Source organism: Brachionichthys hirsutus, chromosome 8 (genome assembly GCF_040956055.1).
Source record: "Brachionichthys hirsutus isolate HB-005 chromosome 8, CSIRO-AGI_Bhir_v1, whole genome shotgun sequence".
Taxonomy (NCBI): Eukaryota; Metazoa; Chordata; class Actinopteri; order Lophiiformes; family Brachionichthyidae; genus Brachionichthys; species Brachionichthys hirsutus.
The window spans coordinates 10,408,509-10,434,135 of NC_090904.1; the positions used below are offsets into that span (position 1 = coordinate 10,408,509).

A 25,627-nucleotide genomic window follows, 5' to 3' on the forward strand; every position below is an offset into this window, starting at 1 on the left:
AGTAGCAGACTTGTTGATCAGCAGTTGTTTACAAACAGCCAGGAGGATGGAACTAATTTGATCACTTCACCCCCCCCCCCCCTGTCTCCCCCCGGTCTCCCCCTCTTTGGAGACGGTTTCAATTTTAGCTCCTCATCCGCTCTCGATAGCAGCCCGCCACAAGTTGATTCTGACAGCAATTATGAATATCGTGTTCCACTCAAGTGGTCGTGAGCTGGGGAATAATGAAGTTCTCACCGAATCATCTGTTCCCCAAATCACTTAACCGGATCTTCATCAGGAACTTTACAGCCTGGTGGAAATCGTGGAGGGGCCGGGCTGGGCGAGTTTACAAATATAAAATACAAAGCCTGGGACATGAAATACAAGCACAAAACTGGTCTCTCTCTCACACACACACACACACGCACACCAGGCTAGCATTAATTCATAATGTTATTTTTTTTTAATTTTTTTTATTATTTATGTGACATTACAGTCGTTTTTTGCTCAAGCTAATTAAAATAAGGCTTTATTTTAAATACATTTATTTTAAATATTATTTTATTGTTTATTATGTCCACAAAAAAGATAATTGTATCTCTAAAATTCAAAAGTTAAATAACACTCCTGGCTGTGTTACGACAAACTAAGTCCCGCCTCCAGCCATACAGGAAGTGACATCTAGGCTTTCAGAAGTTAAGATAAATCCATCTATTAAACACCTGGACTACTTTTTAAATATAAATAAAGGTGATAATATTGTTACGTAAAAGTTTTATCATGACATTTATAAGGAGATAATGAGAGTGTTTTAACTCCTTTTATGGAGTCCGGGGTCACCTTTTTTTTAATTTCACATAATTTTCCTCCTCAGCTCTGCCTTTATTTGCTCATCTTGTCTTCCTCCTCTGGAAGACAGGGAGGAGAGTTTGCTCGGAGGCCAGGCGAGTTATTGAGGCGCTGAACAATCCCACAATCCCTCAGTGGAGGAGCCGACGATGAGGCGGCGGTCTTCTGCCGGTGAGGGATGAATTACATCACTGAAATCGAGGAACTTCCTCCTGGACTCAAAACAGGAAGTGAATCTCTCTGCTTCCTTTTGTTAGTTCAGCCTGGAAATATATATTTTTATGATTTTGTGATATTTGCAGGGGCATCATTCCCACCTCCCCCAAAAAATCATCCTTTGATTCAAAAGAAAACACAGCAGGAGCAAAAGTTAATCCTTCCAGATTCAAACATTATCAGACACAAGAATGAATCTCCTTTTTGTACGGTCGGCTCTGACGGACGTGGAAGTTTCATAAATCCAAAGAAATTGACCACGTCTGAAGGCCAATAAAATCATCAAAGTGCTTTAATAATAAACGATGTTGAAGAACGGAGATGAAGACGTGCTAAATGAGGAAGGAACTTCACCTCCACACAAATTCAATTCAATCCTGCTTTACCAAACGTTAACCAGATAAAACTAAATGATGTCCGTTTTAAAGAACACTTCTGTGACTGCGGGAATATTTAAATAATTCCTTTTGATTCAAGATCATCCTAAAGGCCGTATTTATCTGTGGGGGGTCACAAAGTAACACTTCCTGTTGGGGGGTGCTGCTGTTCACACAACAGGTTTGTCTCGTATTCTTCACGCTCGCCGTGAATCACAGGAAGAAGCTGAGGCGAGGTCAGGGCCGGGATGCAGGGGCTGAGCAGAGGGGTGACCTAACCTACATGTGGGAGAGTGTGTGTGTGTGTGTGTGTGTGTGTGTGTGTGTGTGTGTGTGTGTGTGTGTGCACGCGCGGCAGGCTCGGATGGCCCGGCTGAGCTGAGTGGATGTGACCAGCCTAAGTGTGTGTGTCTCCTATCAGTGTGTCCTCCATCGCTCCAGCTCCATGGGGCGCTTTATTCCATTCTTCACTGGCACCAGGAGGCACGCACAAAAACAGACACACACGCCACGCCAGTACTGCACACACATGTACGCACAAACACACACGCACACACGCTGCGTTTTGACGCAAACTCGAGCGGACGACGGGTCCAGTCATCCCCTCCTCCCTCCTTCCTCCTCTCTCTCTCCATCCTCTTCCACTGCTTCCCTCCTTGTGACACTTTGAGCGGCATGTCACGCAACCCTGTGCTCTCTCCCGCGCGCCCGCACATGCACGCTTCGAGCCAGAGCTCTTACACCTTTGTCAGGGGAGAACGATTTACGCACGGTCACATACGCACACTTACTCACGCACGTTCCCGTCTACCCCGCACACACGCGGACACACGAGCACGAAGCCTTCCCCACTTAAGCCGTCTTCCTTTCACCATCTCGTGCCCTCCCAGCCTTTCTGTGTCTTGTCTGGTCTCGAGTGTGCGTGACTGTGGCGAGCGTGGATTAGCACGGCGACCCAGTTTGGTACCGGAGGAGACAGGACGTCACTGGAGGATTCACAGAAGACCCCCCCCCCCACACACGCACACACTTCCTGCTCCGACCACTATATCATGGTGAATACAACACACGCAACTATCGTGGAGGAAATTAATTCTATTTCCAGATGCTTTCATATCCTGGCTCCTGGATGGATCCTATCTCTGCGCGCTGGATCCAAACCCCTAAATCAGGATGCAACCTGCTCCACGAGGGGAGTTTTGTCTCCTGCGTTCGAGCCAATTATAGAACGTCTGTAAGTGGTCCTTCAAACCGGACCCGCACTCCCACGTGCGCACGCACTCTGCTTCTAGTGTCGAAGCAAGAGGGCGGTTTGTCACTGGGCCCCCGGTGAGACGCAACAAAGGTGTGTGTGTGTGTGTGTGTGTGTGTGTGTGTGTGTGTGTGTGTCTCGTTCGGCTCGTTTAGCTGACAAACTGCTTTTAGCATTTAATTATCCATCCCCGTGTGATTAATAGGCTTTAATTACTGTAACCCACGGCAACGTCCCCGCATGAAGTCAGCCTATCAACCCTTGGAGAATTTTAAGAGACAAAAAAAACCAAACAAAAACTGAACGTTGTCAGAAAAAGAAAACTTGCTTATTATTCACTGAGACTTGCAGAGATTCCTCAGAGATCACTTTTAAACCGCAGAAGAAGAAACTGACCCGACCCTGAACTTGTTTATTTTTTAAGTCATCAGCTATCAGATTTTTTTAATTCCATGAAAAGGTCAGAAACTTCCAAATCTGAAGGAAAGTTCTGAAGGAAAAAAATCTGTTGAATTTTAGTGGGAATCCATTTGAATCCATCGCTTTATTAAATATAAGGTTCAAACTAAAATTATAATTATTTTTTAAACTATTTTAAATTACCTGATTAAAAAAAACCATGTGTGGAAAATATTTTAATGCCGACACATCTCTGATTTATTTATCATTCCAACTTTTGTAAAAAAAATAAATAAATAAACATATTATACATTATATTATAATTATAGATTACCGGTGATACAAATAAAGTAATGTGTTGAACCTTTGTGACACACCTTGTTGTTGATTTCTCCCATTCAGAATGGCAGAAATCCATTTTGAGCAAACAGAAGACTGAGAAATTAATGAATTTAGAATCCTTACGTCAGAAAAACAAAATAAAAACCGTAAATTATGAGAGGCTCGGAAAACAGTTAAAAGTTTGAAATAGATGTCGTTAAAAAAAAAAGGTTCTTCTATCAAATAGAGATCAGACAAGGGTGCAGGTTGGAAGGCAGCGCCAGATGATGACTGATGGGGTGGGGTTAGTGCAGAACAAACGCTCTATTGCTTTATTTTAGTATCAGGAGACGCGTTATCTGAGCGAAATAGGCAAAAATCTGAAAATCTAAAAATCTGCTTGCTGCGTCCAATCAGGTTCGGTCACCCGCTGAGAGTCTACAGCTTCTATCACACTCCATCCTGCGTCAGTCAGACGACTACAGCGTTTCTCAGCTGAGATTAGCAAGAGAATAAATCTTAATTTAGGTACAACGTCACAGCGGATTTCATACCGAGTCCTCGTCTTCTCGTCTGGATGTCATAATTCGCAAACGGGGTGCAAGGCAGTACATTTGCACCGCTTTGTTCTGATGTTTTACAAGAGGGAACACAAGCAGCAATTCCTCCTTTTCACTGCTGGCTCATGAGGGAGAATCCCCTGACTGGGAAGAGCATGCAGTATAATTTTATTACTGATGTTTTATGTGCTATAAATCACTACAAATCACTTCATTCACAGTTCCCACAAGAGTCACATGACGAGTCACATCTGCTGTCTGCTATTTCAACACAAACAAACGTGACATCAAAGATCGGGCGTGAAAGCGTTTCCGAGTCGACTCACCCACGCAGGATTCCCTGTGTTCCTCGAATCCAGCGGAGCAGACGCACCTCCCGATGGGAACCAGCCATTCCCCTTCAGCGCTGCAGTACATCTTGGGCGCGTCCCTGTCCTCCGCGTGGTCCACGCACTGACCCCTGACCTCCACCAGGGAGGACGAATCGGCGCCCGTCACCACATCGGCGAACACCGCCAGGTTGCGGTTGACGCCCGCGCAGCGTTTGTAGTACACCCGCACGGAGGTGAGGGCGATGCAGGCGCCGATGTCCTGGAAGGCCAGGTAGAAACCCCGTCTGGTCAGCGGGCCCACGCCTCGCACCTGGGGGGAGGAGCAAAAGGTTTGACATCAGGACGCCACTCAGTCGGGCGTAAAACATACTTTTCATAATCAGGCAAAGGATGAAAAATGTTCAAGTAAACTGAACTCGTTGTCATGGTTCCCCTCTCTGTTTGCCTCTGATCTTGTGTTTCTATCACACTGTCCACGCCTCAAATACATCAACACTGCATGCTGATTGGTCGGATTTGATAGATTCCAACACCCTCACATGAACTGACCACGCTACACATACTTCATGCTAATTACCGGTAGATGGATAATGAAACATTTAGCAAATCTTTCTTAGCTGAAATGGGAATATTCCTGCCATCCAGAAGTGAAACCTGCTTTCTGTTATATCGAACTACTTGTCGTCTTCCTCTCAGGCTCGGCAGATAAATCAAATCTGTTTCTAAACACATCAGACTGCATTTTTCATTCATATTTATAACAAGCATCCAATTTAAATTTGGATCTGTTATGGATATCAAAGTATTTCCCAGGATGCCCCCTGTTTGTTTAGGAGATCTGCCGAATGAGACTCTGAGGCTGGGGTATTTCCAGGTTGTCTTGAACTCCTGCGGAGGAGCGCGTGCTAAGAATGGGAATAACCCCACAATCCAAGGAGAGCGCTGGGCCTCCATTCGCCTGTAGCTTCATTCGCTATTTGTGGCGTTATTACCGCGCTTGCTCCTACCTCTGTGTTGAGCTTCAGCCTGCGGACTCCCAGGTCCACCCCCGTGAAGCTCTCGTCGGCAGCGATGGTGTCGATCTTAACGAATTGGTTCTCCCGTATGGCCGAGCCCGCCGCCCTGTCGGACTCGTAGTAGTACAGGTTGAAGGTCTCCTGCGGGGTGACGCGCACGACGACTTGAGTGTGAGCTCACGACCAAAACCTCACCTCCGATGCAACGAGAAGCAACGCAGATGGAGCAACGCTTCTGCCAGATGCTTTAATCCATCTGATTCGCCAGGAGGCTTAACTTCATGCACAATCATGTGTTAGCTTGTAGACATTATTAGCTAGCATGCTAGAAGGGATAATGGTCAAGATGGTTCTGCTGCAGTAACAGATTGTTTAGCAGGATCTGATATCGGACTATTCCTCCACATATAATCCAGGTGCACGCGGAGTATATTAGCATGCGTTTGGCAAAAAGCCTTTATAATAAGCCTCGTCTTCGTCTTCGTCTTTGTCTCCCACACATTTTGACCCGCTTCCCCTCCCGTAGCTTTGTGGTGTACCTTGCAGGTGCCCAGGACTCCAGGCATGCTGTTGCAGTCTCTCAGCGTGAACTTGACCTCGATGTAGATCCTCCTCGCTCCTTCTCGGGGGATCCAGATGGTCCTCAGCCAGTTGTTCTGGCTCGGGCTCATCACGTTACAGACCTGATACGGAGCGTGTGACACTCAGCAATTCAAGCAGCAATTTATGGCACTAATAGAAATGAAAACGTGAGCAGGCATCGGCTTTCTTTTCCTCTGTGACGCTCTATCAAACAATCATTCCGCTGTAAACAGAATACAATCGGACTTGACGTGACACACCTGGTACGTGTGGATGGGACTGAAGTACTCGTCCATCTCATTGATGGCATCCCACTGCGGAAAGAGACGGGGCGGAGTCAGGCCAGTTACATGCGGCGTGTTTTTTAGCCGATCAGTCATGCAGAAATTCCCCTCGTGCACAATGTTCACCGAGCAGCAGAAGGAAACTCTTGGTCTCTTTTGACCTTTCTGCAGAAAAACACTTTGTGCTTTAGAGTTCATTTAATAAAACTCGGAGAGCATCTCCTCGCTCTTTTAATTTATCTTAATCTTTTGGATGATGGTATTTCCCCCCCACCGCTTTAGAATCCAGCGACGCGGGACTGAAAGTCAAAGCTGCATACGTCTCTCACAGTTTCCAAAGATTATGGAAATGCAAACCTAAATCACATAAACAGCCCTTAAAGGAAGTTTAGACAGGACTTAATTGCTTCAAGGATTGGACGATGGGGCCCTGAGGAGATGTTTTTCCTCGCGGCCCAAAAACACCAAAATCTTTCTCAAAGAGCAGCAGGAAACAATGTTAAACATTAAAGATCTGTGGATCTAAACGGAACCAGGAACTCTTTTAGCACCGAGCTATGTCACTTCCTCTTTTCCCCCGGAGAATGACAAATTAGGGTGGAAAAATTGTTATTCATCAACGTCCAAAGTTGTGTTCTTGACTCATAGCCTCAACACACTTCAACCTTGAACAACCTACCGCATTGATTCTTAGGTGTAAGCATGGCCAATTCACATGCACGAGTGTATATAGACGTGCACGCTTGATTAACCCCTGTTGGTACTCGTGATGCGGATCCTCGCGCCAACGGCGCAGTAATTGAAAGGGAAAGTGTCGACCCCGACAATCTTGGGGCCACGCCCGGACCAGCGGCAATAAGACCAGTGGGTTTTGCATGGAAGCCACCTAACTCCCCCTTCTCCCCCCCAACACCAGACAAAAGCCACTGGGATAATTAAAATATCGTAAAACTCACCCTTCCCTCCCTCCTTCATCCTCTCATCTTTATCAGCTAAATTGAAACCGTCCTTGAACTTGTGAAGACCTCGGCTAATTAGCGAGGAGTGCAACCTCGCCATCTCCCTCATTATTGCGGTCTTGCTTTTACTGCACTCTCATCCTCTCTTTTTTTCCCCCCTCACTTCCTGGGAAGTCTTAGATTTTTTTTTGTTCCTCAATGCAATTTTCTGCAGGAGTGAAAAATCACGGCGGCAGATTTCCAGGACGGCGGGAGCCGTACGGCGAGCGGGAAGAGGGTGAGATTATACAAGATTGCTTGTTGTTTAGCTATGTAAATAATGGAAGTATTTTCTGCTTGTCCTCCGCAGACAGCTCGGGAGAAGAAGAGAAGTCAGAGGAGCATGTTTATCTTGCGAGAGCGCGATAAGAGACTTCTCTATTGTGGCAGGCGCGCTTCACGCAGCGGCCCGCCGACATTGCGGCGTGGGCGTGCGCGGAAATGTGCGCGTGCCAGCGAGAGTAAAGTGCAACAGAAAGAGAATTAGAAAGCGGGAGGAATTAATTTGATGTAAATTGCACATCTGTTTCCTCCCTGTCAACTAATCGGATCTCCCATCAGGAGAAATCAAACGTGGCAGACAGAGAAACTGTTTCCTCCCCCCGCGGTAACACCGGCGTATGGAAATTAAACGTCTATCAAGTCTGTCCAGAGGAAATGTCTACAGAATACATTCTATCTCCAAACTAAATCCAGATAAAAGTGAAACACCGAGGTTCTCTTTCAACTCTCAATTCACCCACAGTAAAAGTAAATGTTTTATCCTAACATTAGCATACTGGCTATGCTAGCTATGACATCACCGGGGCTGCTTTATCCGCCTTACGGGTCATGGGCGTTGCTGGAGCCTATTCAAGCTGACTATGGGCGAGAAGCGGGAAACACCCTGGATGAGTCGCCAGGGCATAACTGGGCCACACAAAAACAGATATTCACGCACATACGGACTATTCGGAGTAACAAATTCACCTAAACTGCATGTTTTTGGAGGAATCCTGGAGAATCCACACGCAGGGAGAACATACAAACTCCACAGAGATGGGGATCCAACCCGGTGCCTTCTTGCTATGAGTGGACAGCTGGAAGTGCCGTTTATGTTTTTAAATCCATTAGAGTTTAAATCTTGCTTGGAAATCTGGACCTCTGCTCTTATGAGGCCGAGGCCACGTAGCATGAAATCAATACCAGTCACAAGATATGACATGAATGGAAGCATGATGGCAACGGGTGAGCGAGAACGAGAGATTGATTAGCGACTATGGAGAAAAGACGTCATTGTGCTGCTGTGCTTGAGGGACAACGGGAAGGGACTCTCAGTTATTATATGCATAAAGTTTCATACAAGATTTACCCAGCTCTGAAGACCATACAACCCCACCACCCCCGAATAAAGATGGCGAGCTGGTCATTCCTGTTCCTTGTTGTCCTGTTTTCGTGTTAATCTGTTGGTTGAAACTAAGCGAGCTACTGAGTAATTTAGAGACTTTATGGTCGACTGGTGTCATTTTAGGAAGATCTCATTTCAGATTAGCTGAAGATAAAGGGGTGGGATGGCTTTGTTACACACACTGTGTGTGTGTGTGTAGGTGTGTGCGTGTGTGTGTGTGTGTGTGTGTTTGCCGGTGGCATTTCCAGACTTAATGCTGGGATCTGTGTGAAGCAACAGGTTTGCATATTAACTCAGCGGAAATATCAGGCTCTGTCCAAAACCTTTCTGCCGCTCACACTATCAGTAACACAACCAGACTTAATAACTTTAGCACATTCTATGTGTCTGTCTGTCTGTCTGTCTGTGTCTGTCTGTCTGTCTGTGGACTCTTTGACACTGCGATAACCTTTCTGCAACGGGAGTGTTAATTACACTGGTCTGGGATCAGTGGGGGAGATGGTGTAATTACAATCTATTCTGAGACGCAATTTTTTCAGGAGTGTGTGTGTGTGTGTGCGTCTGCGTTCACCATAGACCCACTGTGCGTTCACAACAGAGCTAGCAGTCTCTTTCAACCCTGGTGATGAAGGCCAACAAACGAACATACGCTACAGCTAACACACGCGTGGGTGTCGAGTCAGCTACAACTAACGTCACCAAGAATTTCACTCAAATCATTAGTTCGTCAGATTTTACTGTGAGTTCCTAAAGTTCACTCATAATCATGAAATCATTTAACAATTGTTGTCTTGTTTTCAACGTTTTGCGCTTTGGTTGATAGTTTTAGCAATCAAGTGTTTTAATCAGAATGACAGTGGTGATGGCGTTGCTGGCATTCATGATAATGATGATGATGATGATGAAGATGATGACGGAGGAGTTGCAGTCCTCCCGCTGACATCAGTGATTCCAGAGTGTCGGTACATGAGTCTAAATGACCGCTGGCGTATCCGCGTATCCCGGATTTAACTGGCTTCAAACTTTCCAAATATAGTGCGACTCCCAATCTGTGTTTAGACAACACTACACCGGAATCTCAGCATGCCCCCCCCAGACACGATACATTTACCCCATAGCATAACCAGAAGAGCCCCTCTGAGCAGCGTCGCTGAACAGGAAATACAAACCAGCTTCCTTTCCAGGAAGTTCTGGAACAAGATCTTTCAAATGAAGATGGCCCATCTGAATGCTGCCATCGCGCCACGCCGCCCTCCTGTGGGAGATTGGTTGGCCAATTACGGCGCGGCCAACGGTCATCAGGAGCGCAACGGAGGAAGGTGTGGTGAGAAAGCGTCCAATCAGACCTGCAGGACGGCGCTGCTGACGGAAGCAGAAACGCACCGAGAGGAAAATCACAAAAAAAAAAAAGAGCTTCCTGTTCTAAAAAGTTTTCTGATAGAAACATTTTCACCTGGATCCGAGCTCGAGGAGATATTTTTACCACTTTTAATATTGCTGTGAAATGGCCTGTTTTTAATTATTAAATTGGCACATTAAACCGTTTGTAAAGCCAAAACTCATAATTTCTGTTTCACTGCCTTGTTCAAAACTGTTTTCTGTTTCTTCTAATGAACTTTAAATTTCATCTTCCCTGCTTTATTAAATAAACGAGGCAGTTTCTCCATCGGTGGAACGATGAAGAAAAAGTTATTCCATCAAAGGTCATCGTCGTTTTTAACCCCGACTAGGTTGTCACGACAACTGCTGCAATTATAACCCAAGAATAAAAGTCTATCAGAGGGAAATTCAAAGCCTCATGCATGTGCAAACATAAATGCACAAGGTGAGCGATGGAAGCACGCCTCAAGACCATCGCGGAATTAATTCCACTTGTTTTATAATGTGTGTTTTATATAAAGTAAAAGCAGCAGGATGTGTTTGGGTCGGCACGGCCGCGATGGAGAGGAGATTTAATGGAGCACACGCTTCCTTTTATTCTTTATTCAGCAGTAAAGGAATATTTAGAAATTAGTTTTAGAAAATAAAAGTTATTTCCCCCATTATTTCATAAAAGTATTAAAGATATAATTCAAAGTTTAATGATATTCGGTCACAGGCTGTGTGACCAAGAGAGTGAGTTAAGGAGTTGGAGAAATGGTAATGCCGTGTGCTTTTGACACTTCAACTCATCTCTTTCTCATCTACATCATGGTTTTCATAGCCCACATTAATCAACACACGCACACACACACACACACACTCTACTGTCAGCTATATCGATTGCGAGGTGGCCGGTGGATGAACCTGTCAAGGCCAACATAGATCGGACTGGAGGATAATGAAGTCTTCCTGCCCTATCTGACAAGCTCTGAGAAAGTAAGAGAGTGTGTGTGTGTGTGTGTGAGTGTGTGTGTGTGTGTGTGAGAGAGAGAGAGAAATCACAGAAGATGCACCTGGGACAGCCCACAGGCATTCTAACCATTGCTTGAATAAATTGGACAGCAACGCAGCCTGTGAGTCGGAAGACGTATGTCGTGATGTCACCGAAATGAGTCTCCCATCGAAAGGTCACGGTACTAATAAAGACCTTACGCACACGCACACACACCTACACACCCACACACACACACACATTGGACATCATCATTGGACTGCAAACTGACAATATTCAGCTATTTACCTTCAAACATTACCCATCTCCGTCCATCTCTCTCTCTCTCTCTCTCCTTCCGCCTCACTCACCTTGTCCTTTCTCCCACATCGCCATCTCAACTTAAAAACAGCCGTACTGAACCCGCGTGAGAGGAGCACAACTTCACGTTTCACCAAACTCACCTGCTTCCTGATCAAACATAAGCCCCTCCCTTTGAGCGCTAAACCAGAACGGCGTTGTGTGAAGTCAACGCCGGGTGACAGAAACCTTTGGCTTCCATCAAAGAGCCGCCACCGAGAATCTGACGCTGCCGGTGAGACGCATTCGCTAAACTCTCAAATGTCAGGATGGAAAAAATGGCCGTGTATTTGCTATACGTGCAAAACTCTTTGAATTGACGACGTGTCATCCGGAGCACAAACACCACCCGGGCGGCGGAGGTTCACGCTTCTCAAAGGTATCGATATCCGTGTAGTATGGATCTGAGAATCATTACAGGTTATCAGTTAGTTCAGCAGCGCCGATCAATATCTGTTTGAAAGCGTGAGGAATCATCCCGAAAGAAAACAATCACCAGGAAAGAAATATTGCATTGTAAACACTTTAAACGGAATAATAACTTTTGTAATCCTGCAGTTGAGTCACGACTTAGCCGTCACGCAGCGAAACGGCGACGCCCACCGCAGGTAATAGATTTGTGAAAGCACTGCCTGAGCTGCCGATCCGCCTGAGCCTCCAGCACTTCGAGTTCACGCCTGGACTCCAGAGGACGAACGTCAGACGCGACTGAGCGCTACTTGGCTCGCGGCGTCGAGGACAGGTCCAGGTAGAAAGTGATGTCACCTTTAAAAAGTCAATAAAAGCAAAGCGCTGCGGAGCTTTTGGTCGAATCCTCGGCACATGGCGGGGGCTCAACGCCTCCATTTAGCCTGACCGGAGCGCCGCAGAGCTCTCAATCCATCCAATCAAACACATCCGAGACGGGAGCTCAGCTGGCATATTGAACCAATTAAACGTAGCGCCGCGTGCTGAGCTTATGTGATCTGGATGTTATAACAGGAGGCTGTCGGGATGACGAAGGTTCGCTTCTCACGCCGATTTCACGCAGACGGAGTCGTCTCGCTCAGAACTCTAATCCGATTCTTTCAGCTCTTTTCTGAGAGACGATCCATCTGCGCCGCCCGTTACAACGCTCAATCGTACCGAGACCTTCTGGCGTGTGGGCAGGGGGGGGTCAGTTAAAGGCTTCTACCCCTTTGCTAACAGGGAGGCTGCCGCGTCTCGCCGCTACGACCGGGTCTGTAATACGTCACCCCCAGGTGGCGTCGCGTGGCGTTACAATATTCTAACGTTGCAACGCCCTCGCTGCCATCCGGTTCAAAATGCGAAGGAGGTGGAAAGTGAGAATTAGGTGAGTAACGCATAATCGGCCTGGCGGTGTCAACAAAACAATGGCGGCGTGTTTAATATGCACAGGTTCCCCCTCAAGCTCGCCGCCTTCATGTGGCATAAATCTGATAAACACTTGCAACAGGTGGTGCGAATTTGTGCAGGTCGGCTTTCCCAGCAATGTGTTATAACATGGATTATTCATGCAGCAAAGATTGCGATGACCTCCGACCTTACTTCGAATTCCACATCTGCAGTCTGAGTCATTTGACTTTGTTTACAGTTTAGAAGCGGTTTGAATCTGCATTCCTCCTTTGTGGTTACGTCAAAATGTTCTGTGATCCATTCCTCGGATTGCTTTGGTCTTACCCCGTGTGACGGAGACGTCAGCCAGCCCCAGTCTCCTGCGATGGTCGTCGTGTCCAGTAGACTCACTGCAGATGAAGAACACAAACAGAACCCGTGAGTGAGCCCATATCCTTCCATCCTGTCCTCCATCACCATCGCACACCTGAACGTACAGCTGCCTGACAGGTGTGACTGATGAGGCGGGATGGCTGTCTGAGCCGTGCATCACTGCTTGGCGTCACCTTGACCCGGTTCAGGATCAGAGCTGGGACCTCAGCTCTGCAGGCTCAGAATAGAGCAGGAACCGGAACCTTTAATGATGAATGTGCAGCATAAGAAAACACAGAATCTCGGCAGCGACCGGATATCATTTCATTTCCCAATGTAGTCACTGCAGCAAATTTTATTTGGTCACTTTCCAGCAGCAAAGGAAGCATAAAAAGAACAAAACAGTAAGTACAAAAAGTCGACAAAAAGAAGGGGGGGGGGGGGGGGGGGGCAATAAATCATGACGTAACATCAGCCAGCTGTGCAGCAGGGGTTAATCTCTGGAGCATCAATATCCGATTGGATATTTCATTTGTTGATCATCTAAATTTCAAATATTTATACACTTTTGTGAAATCACCAAACAAGCTTAAAATATGCATCAGGATTTTTAGTTTTTTTTGAGGGAGAAAAAGTCCAAGTTGGCTTGAATTTGTTCTTAAACGAATGCGTCAAAGCTAGAATTCGCTCCCCTTTGCACCTTTAATTGTCAGTGGCAGGGTGCGACGATGAAGAGCGATGATAGATGAGAAAGGACCAAGAGAACCTTGGTGAACCGCTAATTCTTCCACGGCGGCGGCGGGTTGGTGCGAACCCTTACATCCTCATAAGATAAGCTCTGCCCCGGGGCTGTCTGTCGAGCAATCAAGCGAGGCTCGATCCTCACATTATGACGAGTTTAAGAAAACACTTCGTAGCTTTCCGTCTTTCATCCCTCATCATTATCCGTGATAATCGCGCTCTTCCTGCCTCTCCTGCATTCTAAAGCCACAGCATGCGATGATTTGCCTCCGAGCAGGAAGAAAGCTGTAAGGGTCGGCCTCCTCCACCTCAGCAGTCGAGTTCGTGTCCATCTAGACTTGTATCTCATGCTGACGAGCTTTTCAGACACGCAGACATTCTAAAGCATCGCTCTGTGGTTACTGGGAAGATGCAGCAAAGTGAAAGTTTGTGGCCTTGATGGCCTTCATGGACGGCTGATGAAAAGGGAACGATGGCATTTGCTCGTCTTTCTGCTCGTTGTCGAGGTAATATTAAAGTAAAGACAAGCCTGAGGAAAATCCAGACTTCAACAAACAAGAAGCGCCCACACAGTTTGAGCGACAAGTGACTTCTGCCATCTACAGAAAACGTCTCGCCGTATTTAAAGCATCTTCACGGCCAGTCGCACTGATTTCACTTTCACTTCTGCCTGATTGAACCTCTTCTTGAGTTTAAAGTCTGAGTCTGACTGACATTTGACTCTCTGGTTAACTTTTATTGGACTTGGACGACATCTAAATGAATCTTTTTAACGATAAGTTGTGGCTGAAAGAGCTGGCCTTTTAGCAGGCTAACGTGTTAGCCCGCGTCGACTTGCCCGATTCGACGGTTGCCGATTAAAGGTTGTGGCAAAGTCGTTCAACTCCGATCAAAAGAGCTTTGTGCCCCCCCGCAGTTTGTGGGCTTTACAACCCCCCTATTTTCATCCTGAAATGAGATGTAATTAGACAGAATAATTGAAAACACCTGCATGAGAGCAAACGTGAAAGTAACTCCACCCACCGTTCACAGCAAGTAAACGTCCCACGGGGGGAAACGCTCTTTAGTCTTTGTGCTTCAGTCTAATAATATTTTTCCGTAAATATCTATCCGCGTGAAGTTTGAGATCCTCTAATTCCTCCTTGGAAAGGAATCGCATAAACACTCACATGTAGCAATTAGCTTGTGTCTCTCCCGCTAATTTGAGCACTGCGCCGCCGAAGAGGCCAAGTGGGTCAGAACACACAGACAGATGGCAGTGCCACTGCCCTTTATTCCCCCCCCCCCCCCCCCATCCACCAGCTTCCTCCCTGCCTGTCCCTCCCTCAGGGCGCCGACATCCCGTCGTCTCGTATCGATGATGCGGCGGCCCCGTGCACTCCGGTCAAGGTCGCAAATGGATGCCGCCAATTACACTCTTCTGAGTGCTCTTCATCGGCCAACCAGAGTGACATAATGAAAACGGCGAACCGGGGCAAGTGGATTTAATAATCCTTCGACGTGCTGGGGGAATTTTGTTCTGCGATACTGTTATTATTAAAGCACAAAAGAAAAAGGGGGATGGATGCATCCCCTCCTTGGATATGGAAATGTGTAGCAGTTTGTTCCTGCCACCTCAGACCGCGTAAAGATCCCAAAGCTATTCCCAGCGGTTTTCATTTAATTTCCTCTCAAATGAGAAATCCCTCTCTCTCTGAAGGTGGTGGGACTCATTTATCTAATTTGCTCTGGCTGTCTGAATTCTGATTCGTGTACAAGCGATAGGGTTTGGTGGCATGTCTGCTGCTTTGCTTTAATGTGACAGGATCCGTGTGAGTACAACGGAGGACGGGCGGTAATTAGCACTTTGTTTTTCCTCTCCCGCTACGATTCTTCTCATCACACGTGTAAGGCAGAAAACAAAGCCCAGCGCTCTTGCATCCCACCTCTTTTGGTGGCGCAAACCGTTTTTCACGGCGAGCTTTTTCAGGTTTGTCTGACCTTCTCCACATCTTGGAAGTCCTGCAGCTCCAGCGGACAGAGGTGCAGCGGCGAAGGGGTTAACACCTTTATTTGGCTGCGGAGGCGGGTGGAGGGATGGAGCGCTTCATCCTCGAGGACTACGGGCTCAAAATTGAGTTTGTTCCTGTTCCACAGCATCCTCTTTCAAAACAGAAGCACAACCCAGCAAGACCCGACCTCCGCCTCCGCCTCCGCCCGTTCCTTTGGCCCCTCGCCGCCCTTCCACATCTTGGAAGGCGAAGAATGAAAAAGCTGTCTGCTTTTATTTTTGCTCATGTGGAGACGTGCCACATATTTCCCAGGGAAGTGGTCAACACTCCTCCTCCTTTACTTCTCCCTCTCCGGCCCACGATTCAATCCAACCTGGAGGTCGGCGGGCGTTGGGACGACCGCGGCGTGCCACTCATGCCATGGCTTTTATAAAATCCGCCCAGCCTGCTGACATGCATTAATGCGCACGCAAACACACAATTATGACCTGTCTCGGAGGAAGTGGAGTTCGCCTGCAGCGACTCCATATAGCCGACAGCAACAACAACGGCGTCGTCATCTTCCACCCCAGAAGGCACGGCCATACATTCCAAAGGAGAGAGTGCAGCAATTATTCTACCCCGAGTGTCAAAACACACACGGAGTAACGCACACATCCTATAGAGGTGTACAATGAGACGCCACACAGCAGCAATCAAAAATGTGCATTGTACCGCTGTTCGGAAAAGAGTGATGCACTGACAACCATGCAGTGAGCAAATCAGCACCAAAAGTACGCACGCGCACACGCACACGCACACGCACACGCACACGCACGCTCGCACACGCTCACTGATGGCACAACTCTTTGACCAGACAGGAACTATGGCAGCTGTGTAATTATCTCATCAACACCTCCCTTCTCTAACAAGCTTCTCCTTCTCGGCGCTCTGCTCCTCCTATCAGCGCCGCGTTCAGAGGAGACAACAACAGCCTTCGCACAGATGAGAGGAGCTCCACGACGACGGCGCACCTCCTCTCTCCCTCTATTCGTCTCTGTCGTGTTCACAGACATAGTTTCTCGCACGCCGGGCCACCGTCTTTCCTTTCTTGTCGTACATGCTTTGAATTCGCACCGCGGTCCAAACGGCAATTCCCCAAACTCCAATTACGAGAGCAAGTCCACATAAATTACTACCTCTTAAGAACCCCCCCCCCCCGACTCCCTTTGTTCATTGCAACGAAGCAACACGGAGCAACTTCAAATCATTTGCATCCCGCCCTCAAGTGCAGACGCCTGTTTACTTGGCAAAGGTTTTTATGACACTAAAGCTGATGAAGGGTCGGTTGAAGGAAGTGCGCTGAGTGACATTAGGCGTAATGAAAGATGGAACTAAATTACAGTCGGGTGCTCAACGGCTCCTTTGATTCGCAAATTGTTAATTTGGTGCCGGTGAGCATTATTGCCGGAGTCAAGGACGCTCAAGAACAGAAGCGTAGCGGACAATGGGATCGAGTCCCTCCGCGCAATTTCAGTTGAAAACCGTAGAATTAAAAGAAAAGAAGAAAAAAAAGGGAGAAATAAGCATGGATTTACAAATCGTGCTGCAGGCAAGGCCTGAGAAATAGGTTTGTTTTTTTCAAAATTCCCCTTCCTAGCTAATGAGCCTTAGCAACAATCCAAACAAATTTCTCTGCACTGAAACAAGAGCAAATTCAAATTAAATTTATTACATTTTGGTGCCAAAATATTGCAATTTAAATTATTTCATCCTTGCTGCCGGGCACGAGAACAATGTTGACTTCTTTCTCAATTTATATTTTTACCTCTATCTATATCTGTCTGTCTGTCTGTTTTCAAATAAAGAAAACTTTCTAATGAAAGTTAAGGGGGGCGTTTCATTTGTGCGCCTGCCACTACAGCTTCCCAGAGACAGTTGGGGGGGGGAATAAACAGAATCATTGATTACTACGTCGTGTCAGATAGTTTTTAATTTGTGCTGGTGCTCATTCTGTAAAGTAGACAGTAACTCCCGTGATCCCAGACTAATTCATCTACCTCCATCTTTTGTTTGGATGGCACAACTCCCCATTTCAACGATATGAATATAAAGAAATATTCATTACACCTGTTTGCCACTGAGGTATTCCTTTATTTATCCATTTATGCAGGAACTCTTATTTGCGCTCCATTAATGACTGAACACCACATCCACCGCGGAAGCCCGGGAGACGCTGGAAGAATTTAATAAGCACACTTTGAATTAAGAACTGTTTTTCTTCTCAGACTAATTTTTCCAAGGTTGGCAATAAATACTGAAGTAAACTGATAATGAGCACATTAATTTATATTGCTTTGAGTGGCTGTGTAAAGGGTTTGAAGTGTTCCTAAAGTCTTACTGAAGTCATAAGTGGAAATAATTAAAAGAAACGTGATCTCGTTAATTTATTCTTGCAATTCAAAGTTGATAAAATAATACAAAAGCGTTAAATTGATGCCTTGAATTGTTTACGGGGGCAAAGGAACGCAAGCATTAGCCAAAGCTGTTCTCGTGACAACCCATGAGGCGCCCACCTGTCCAGCGTGGCCGGTATACCGGGCCGCCAGGCTGGCAGCAAAACAGGAAACAAACGGAACATAAATACAATTAACTATATTCCTTGAGTTCAGCTTCGTTTCACATTTCCCATCTTTTGAGGTCATTTGTTTTCATTCTCCTTCTTTGTATGATTCTTATGATTCCGTTAGCTGCAGCCCAAACGGTTCCACACAATTTACCGAGTCAACCTAACTCAGCGTCGCATCTCCGTGGTAACAGCATCTTTTCATCCCCTCTGATGCTGTTGGCACTCTTTCCGTATTTCTTGACGCATCCTTAGCGTATTTGTTGCAGCAGTGCCCCTCCCCCCCAACAGGGATCATTAAAACTTCATCCTGTTTCTTCTGCACCTACACTAACCTTCATCTCATCCTTGTCTCCCTGAAGTTTTTCTCCCCAGAGGTTCCCGCTCTCATCTTTTCTCCTCGCTTCTCAATTGTGGTGTAAGCATTTTGTCCTCGGTGAAGAGAAAGCGGTGCAGACGGATGAGGAAGAGGAGTGCTGAGAGGGACTCGGATGCACAGCCATCCGGGTGAGCTGCTTGGCGGAGGTCTGCTCTCTCTGAGTGCTTTTCTAGTTTATCTCTAGAATTAATTAATCTTTGGCATTTTAAGCACATTTTACCTTTATATATTTCACCATCTTTCTCAAACTTTTAAATTGCCCTATTGGCGCTTTAACTTCTGGGTTCTTCTTCCATCGCTGGTTTCAACAACACTGAGGCCATTTATTGGACACGACTGGACAGATTTTCACTGTCAGGAAGAAGTGAAAAGTTTCATATTCGCGACTTGAATGCGTTTTTGTGATGAAGCCCCATCGCTGTGACTGAGCAAACGAGCAAACCAAAAATGGATGTGTCAAAGCGTGACGCCTGGAACCGTGGCCAACAGCTTAGGGGTGATTTTTTTTGTGTGGAAATGTATTCCGATCAAATGAAGAATAAAGTGGCGACGTGAGTGTGTTCCATCCACGAGGAACCCCGGAAACCACAATCGGACACCATCCGTAGAACAAAAGAACTTCTTCAAAGAGGTGACACATTTCCAGAGCCAAAACATGACGCCCGCCGGCGTCTGTTTTACCCCGCTGGAAGTCAGGGGGCCTCTCATTCGACTCGCTGCATCTTAACAAGATGTAAATAAATACAGAGAAATCAAAAAAGGGCGCACCGCTGCTTCTGTAACCTGCCAGCATGTTTACACTGCAGACACGAGAGCGCATGTCATCATCGCTGGCAGAACATCCCAGAAAACTGAAGCATGGAACTGAAGCACGGGACTGAAGCATGGAACTGAAGCACGGAACTGAAGCACGGAGCTGAAGCATGGAACTGTGCACCCGTGCAACTTTTCCTATAATATCAGCACAAAATCCACCGGAGACAGCGTTTCTTTCTGCAAAAAAGAAAGTACAGAATGAAAGCAGGATATGCTGTTAGCATGCCCCAGTTTACCCCGCTCCAAAATGTACAAGATGGGGTTGGGAAGAGCGGACGGAGGGGTGTCGAAATGATTGGCTTTGCACCGACCACAGCACCTCTTAGAGCAATCTTACGCATCTTATTTTAGCAGGTGCCCCCAGGTCGCATCAATGGATCCCTTGCTTTGAATACACCCCCGCAAGGCATCGCGCTTTCTGCGTGATGGAGGGTGGAGGATGGAAAGAGCCGGATAGGTGCATCATTCCCCAGGGGAACGGCGTGGATACCAGGCTATACTGCTGCCTGGCGTCCCCCTGGGAAAACACCCAGCAAGATATAGACACCGAGGAGGAGCGGCGTGCAGAGCTATTTATGGAGAGGTGAGGAAAGACTAAGGGGGGGGGGGGGGGGGAAGAGGGTAGTTGAGGAGAAGCATGTCTGAAAGCAGAAGACGGAGTGTGATTTCTGTCGCCATTAGCATCCAGAGAGATCTGGGTTGACGTCGGCAACACCTGCTGAGCACAAAAGAGCCCGCTTCCAGCGCGGCCTGCCGGTGCAGGAGCTAACAAAGCTAACAAAGTGAGCATGAACTTATTGATTCATTGTAGACAGAGTTCACGCGGGGGTTAGCTGAGCTCGACTGAAGGCAGCCAGAGAGCAGAGAGAATATTTTAGTCGAGACGACAGCGATATTTTATCAGTTCAGACTGCACTCGCAGCCCGGAGATCTCCGCTGCCCCCCCCCCCGACTCCGGCTCTGCCTTCCACGTTAATAAATAAAATGACTACTATTTTGTATTTATTTTCTTGGATATTTTCCTGGATATTTTCCACGCATCATTCCCGTCCACTCATATCAACGCCCACTCTGCACGCATGTCTTACGTCTTACATCAATGGCCGTTAATCATTTCAGTGAGCTGACGTTTTTCATAAAGAGCTCTCATCATCATCGCCTCTGGCTTACGCCTAATGCTGAACGCCGATAATCCCCGTCAAGACGCCGTGCATAGAGTCGGACGGGCACGCCGGTGTTTCCACCCTGAAGTGTGGAATTAGTTGTCGGAATTAGTTTGACCATTATGCTTCTATTTGTTTTTTTTACTGCAGCAGGGAAGCATCTAATTAGTTTAGCTTAATACTGATGCAACAATTTGCTCATACGTGTGCAAACAGAGGCATCAATGGAAAAGATCCGTCGCCTTCGTCCCTGTAAAATGCACATACTCGCACACAGCATATTGTAATCTAGTCTTCCATGGCAGAAAAGAATGCACAATTTTCATGTTTGGTGTAGCGTGTTCCCCCCCCCCCCGATACATTTTATTTGGGTTCCACATGCAGGTTAAAATGTCTGATCGCAAACGGTTCTCTTTATGCAGGGATTTCGGCTCCGAGCTTCGCCTGCTGCGAACACGAGTATTCTTTTCTTTATTCGAGTTGCATTTCACGCAGAGGACTAGAGGTGATTAACTTTTTGCCAACTCTGCATAAACTAAAACCGTGGCGTGACTCACCGGGCTGGGGATCTCCCGGTGATGTGGAAGATGATTACGGCTAACGAGTGTCATCTTTTAAACATTCGAGCGTGTCCGTGAGTCTGACTTCTTATTATTTCCTCCCATCTCGTGGGTAGAAGCTGCGGCACGCGCTGTCATGACGGCCGGATGAGCGGCGCCACGCAGCCGCCATGCAGTCGCTGCAATGCGACGCAACGACAGAGGATAGAAATGGCATCCAGCAAACACCGAGGTGCGTGACTAACAACCGAAGTATGCGTCGGAAGTCGAAAAGTGGCAGCGCGGAGCTAAATGAAGTTTCTCCTCTTCTGTCCCTGCATCTTAAAGAACTCCCCGGGCCTCGTAGGAGAACCCACAGGTTCTGTTGTGAAGCTAGTTTGAGTGTGAGCAGATGAACGGGCCGTGCTATCAGCGAGCTAGTCCGATGGTTTCCGCCGCTAACTCGCACTTTTTTTAAAATTCAAGGAACCGCGCGTACGCCTGGCCCGGTTAGCGATGCTATCTGTTTGCTAACAGTTGATAGAGAATGAAGAGAGAATAGGCAGTGATAAAGATGCTGTCTTATATGCAGAGCTTTTACCGTTGAGATTATGCTGCAAATGAAAAGTGCTCCGTCTTCGACAGCCAGCATTTGAGACTTTACGTTATTTTGACGTCAGCTTGTCCGGCGGCGCTCTCCGCGTCTTGCCATTTGCTCCGGATGTATCTCAGGGATATTGCTTTACATTCCATATGAAGCACAGACTTGAGTCTTCGGACAAAGGCATATTTTGACTTTATTTATGAATTTATTTTACACTAAACGCTGCGGTTATCTCAGTAGCATGTGTCTCGTACGCTACATGCAAGACATCGAACTAAAATTTTACATCCCTTTTTTCCCCCCGACTCAGAATCCTTCACTTTCTCCTCGTCTCTCCACGATCCCTTTCTCTAAGACTTTGTCAATGCCTTCCTACCCTGCAGACGAATGCTTCATCGCCACCCAGACATTAATAACGCCACGGATAGAACTCGGTTAGACGGAGTGTTTGTCTGATTGTGTGTGTTGAGAGGAAGCGAGCGTTGCGTGTTGTGTGTGTCCCACATGTGTGTAGGCGCTTTCATCAGATGAGAAATGAGTTACCTGGCCCACCCGCTCCCTCGCCACATATTAATTACATTAGGCCTGTGATATATGGACAGATTACTGGGCGTAAAACAAATTATTTCCTCGTGGAAACAGGCCCCAGGTGAGATCCATCAGAGCGTCTCTCGGCCCGTTTGCGCCTCCCTACACCAGGCGCTCGCTGTCATCCGACGGAGGGTCTCTGCTTCCGCTGCAGGCGGCTCCAGAGAGCTTTTTAAATGCACAAAGCGATTGTGTTTCTTCCGACCGGTGTTTCTCAGACTATAGATGAGGGTATGATTTAGCTAAAACGCACTAGCCGAGGGTTGCGGTTGGCATGGAGACCTCAGTCCACCCGCTGTGGCTGGGGGCTCGAGGCCCACTCACCCCACTCCTCCTATTTCCTGTCACAATCTCCCACCTGTCCTATCTAATAAAAGGCGACATTGGATTAGGAATAGGAAGAGTGGCAACAAAGGCTTTTCCATGTTTTCTGTTTATTTCCTAGAATTCTCCCTAGTAAGTAAAAAAAAAAACAGAAAACCCTGAAATACAATACTAGAGTAACCCCAGATACCTATAAGAACGGAATACCTGACAGGAAACTAAAACATATAATTATATCAGTGGAAAAACACTACTATCCCAAATGTCAGTAGATTAATTTGCCTTGAAGATTGTTTTACAGGCTTCGAGAACCTTTGAGAAACAAACAAATAAGTCTGACTGACTTAATTATGTCAATCCAGATGAGTTTAGTTTAGTTTAGTCGGAACACAATGAAAAGAACACATTAGCATCGAAGCTGCAGCCCGAGTTTTATTGGTAATGCCATAGTTTATATATGCACTTTGACCCCTCTGAACATCAATCGATACCTGCAACCAATCACGTCGTCGCTTTGGAGGATGATGTTGCCGCGACTCTCCTCAAAGCGAGTCGAGCGCAAACTCGTTTGACCTTATGAGCGTTTTAGCAGCTATTGGAGCCGGTTGCCAGTGTTTATCAGAGCCTATTAGCCGTTCGCTGGGCTTCTATTAAACCTAATGAACATTTCAATCCTTTAATGGATAGAAGGGAATTTAGAGTTATCAGCCAGACGCCCTCGGCTGTTGATGAAGATGCCCGCCGACGGAACTAGAGAGACACTTTTGAGGCAGCAGCCTCCTCCCCTCTCTTCATCTCATTTTGCCCTCCTGCTCTTCCTCTCTTCGCTCGCGCGTCCCTCTATCACGCGGCCTCTCTTTTGCGCCGAGCGCTCGCTGTGCTCCTCTGTCTGCCTGTAACAGAGGAGAGGAGGCTGTTGCTGCAGAGCCAGATCTCTGCCATTCTTCAGTCCCTGTGAAGGCGACATCATAGAGATCTCTGCAGGAGGTGTGTGGGAACACAGCCCCGTCGCCATCCCATTACATATCTGTCAAGCATCGCCTGCAACCTCCTCTCCCCCCATCTCTCTCTCTCTTTTTGCCTTTTTATCAGCCATCCCGGTGAGGGATCTTCCACCGCGGAGAAATTAGCATCGCCCAACGGCGAGGCTTTCATCAGCCGGAGCGGGCCGCAGATCTCCGGCCGACCCTGAGAGAGGGAGGGGGGGAGGCTTAAGAGGGGTCCGGCCTGGTCCTGGCTGAGGCTCAGGAGGCCGGTCGAATCGACTGTATTGATTCGGCAGCGTCTATATTCCTGTCGACAGCAGGCTAACAAGGCTGATGTCTCAATAAAGACCGGTGCCCTGGGGAGGGAATGGGGGGGGGGGGGGGGGGGGCAGCCGGCTGGCCAACGGCAACCTGTGGCGAGACTAACCGGCAGACGGGCAGAGGGGAGGAGACGCGCCGTCTTCGGATACTTAACGCAAGCCCGCAACACCGCACAGATACGGGAAACCAGTCCAGTGGAGAAACCGGATCTACCGCAAAAGCTCCATTGATAATGACATTTTAACACATAAGTGAGAAATCAGGAGTAGTTATTACACATCTTTATATTTATAAGCAGAGAACTCCTCTGAAGGGTTTCCCCTCACAGCTCACGCTCATCTCGTCATTATTGACCGGGCGCTCTTGGAGCGAAACAAACGAAAAAAGAAGCCCATTTGAAAGATGCACGGCGAAAGATAATGAAGCGTCAGACTTTGGGATGCGGTTTGGCCGCTCTGTCCGGCGAGCAGGCAGCGCCACCGGTCGATGCGAAGGTGCGACCAGCGGAAATGTAAGATAGCGAGACGGGAAATCGCTTCCCCTCGTCGGCGAGTCTGCTGAAGTGTCCTCGAGCAAGAGATAAAGGACGCCGCGCTTGTGCTTGTTCAGCTCCTATTATGTATCTCAAGCATATTCTTCTCTGTAATCTGTTCGAGAACGTTTTCCTCTTTCACACTGATGCCACAAGAAGCTCTGAGTCGCTCTCTGGTGTCACGCTACACGTTATCGTACTGGTGAACGGTCTCTAAATGTGACACTCGATGTTTTGTTCCAATATAACCCCAAAACCACTAGATTAAAGGACGAGGTCTGATATGTGCGTATTTGATTTCTCTTTGTGGAGAAGCGGCGCCAGCCTGAACGCCGGAGGGGCAACTCCAGGGTCACGTGCAGCAGCGAAGGCCAACTGGCCGAGAGGCCACGTTTTTGCGGAGTTGGAACAGGTTGCATCAACATGCTGTTGGTACTCTATTGACCGAGGGGAGATCAATACAAACTAATATCTGAGCCGACTGTGTAATCCCGCTCCAAATCAAGAACCTCTTCTTTTACAGACAGAAATTTGGCTTTTATTGCTCACAAAGACAACAGGTCCCTGCAGGCGCCTTTCAACTTTTCCCCGTCTTTGTTTCCTCTTTTCCCTTGCTGCTTCAAAATGTTGAAGTTATATATCTTAAAAAAAGAAAAGAAATTGTTGTTGCCTGCATCTGCGTCTCTTCCCCCTTCGGTCCTCCTGCAGCAGAGGCACGTGTTAACAGCCATCCACCTACTGTTTGCTCATTTGCGGCGAGTCTTCCTCTCTGCATGGGGCTTTTCGTGTTCCCGAGTAGCAGCAATAACCTGGAGGAACGCCGGGAATGCCACGGAGTGAAACAGCGAGCAGGAGTTGAATTGGGGACAGCGGCCGTAGACAGGAGGGACCGATCGGGGGAACACCACCCGCAGACCCCGCCGTGGATTCAACACAGTGTGTGTCCGGATGACGCTGATTTGTAATGCTGATAAGCAGCAAATATTAATCGATAGCGGAACAACAGATTCAAGGTTTCACCTCGGAATTAATTGTTTGGAAACTTTATTCCTGCAACGCAAAA

At 47.3% G+C, this 25,627-nt stretch overlaps 1 protein-coding gene across 1 annotated transcript in view; it reads right to left on the bottom strand.

The window, feature by feature from the left end:
- epha8 (eph receptor A8) overlaps positions 1-25,627 on the bottom strand; it is a 51,749-nt gene that overhangs the window by 23,273 nt on the left and 2,849 nt on the right. Inside the window, exons 2-6 of the mRNA XM_068742097.1 lie at positions 12,949-13,013; positions 6,147-6,200; positions 5,844-5,987; positions 5,296-5,445; positions 4,283-4,598 (exon numbers count right to left, since the gene is read on the bottom strand). Of these exons, the coding sequence (XP_068598198.1) occupies positions 4,283-4,598; positions 5,296-5,445; positions 5,844-5,987; positions 6,147-6,200; positions 12,949-13,013 (729 nt within the window). The remainder of the gene's footprint in view (positions 1-4,282; positions 4,599-5,295; positions 5,446-5,843; positions 5,988-6,146; positions 6,201-12,948; positions 13,014-25,627) is intronic.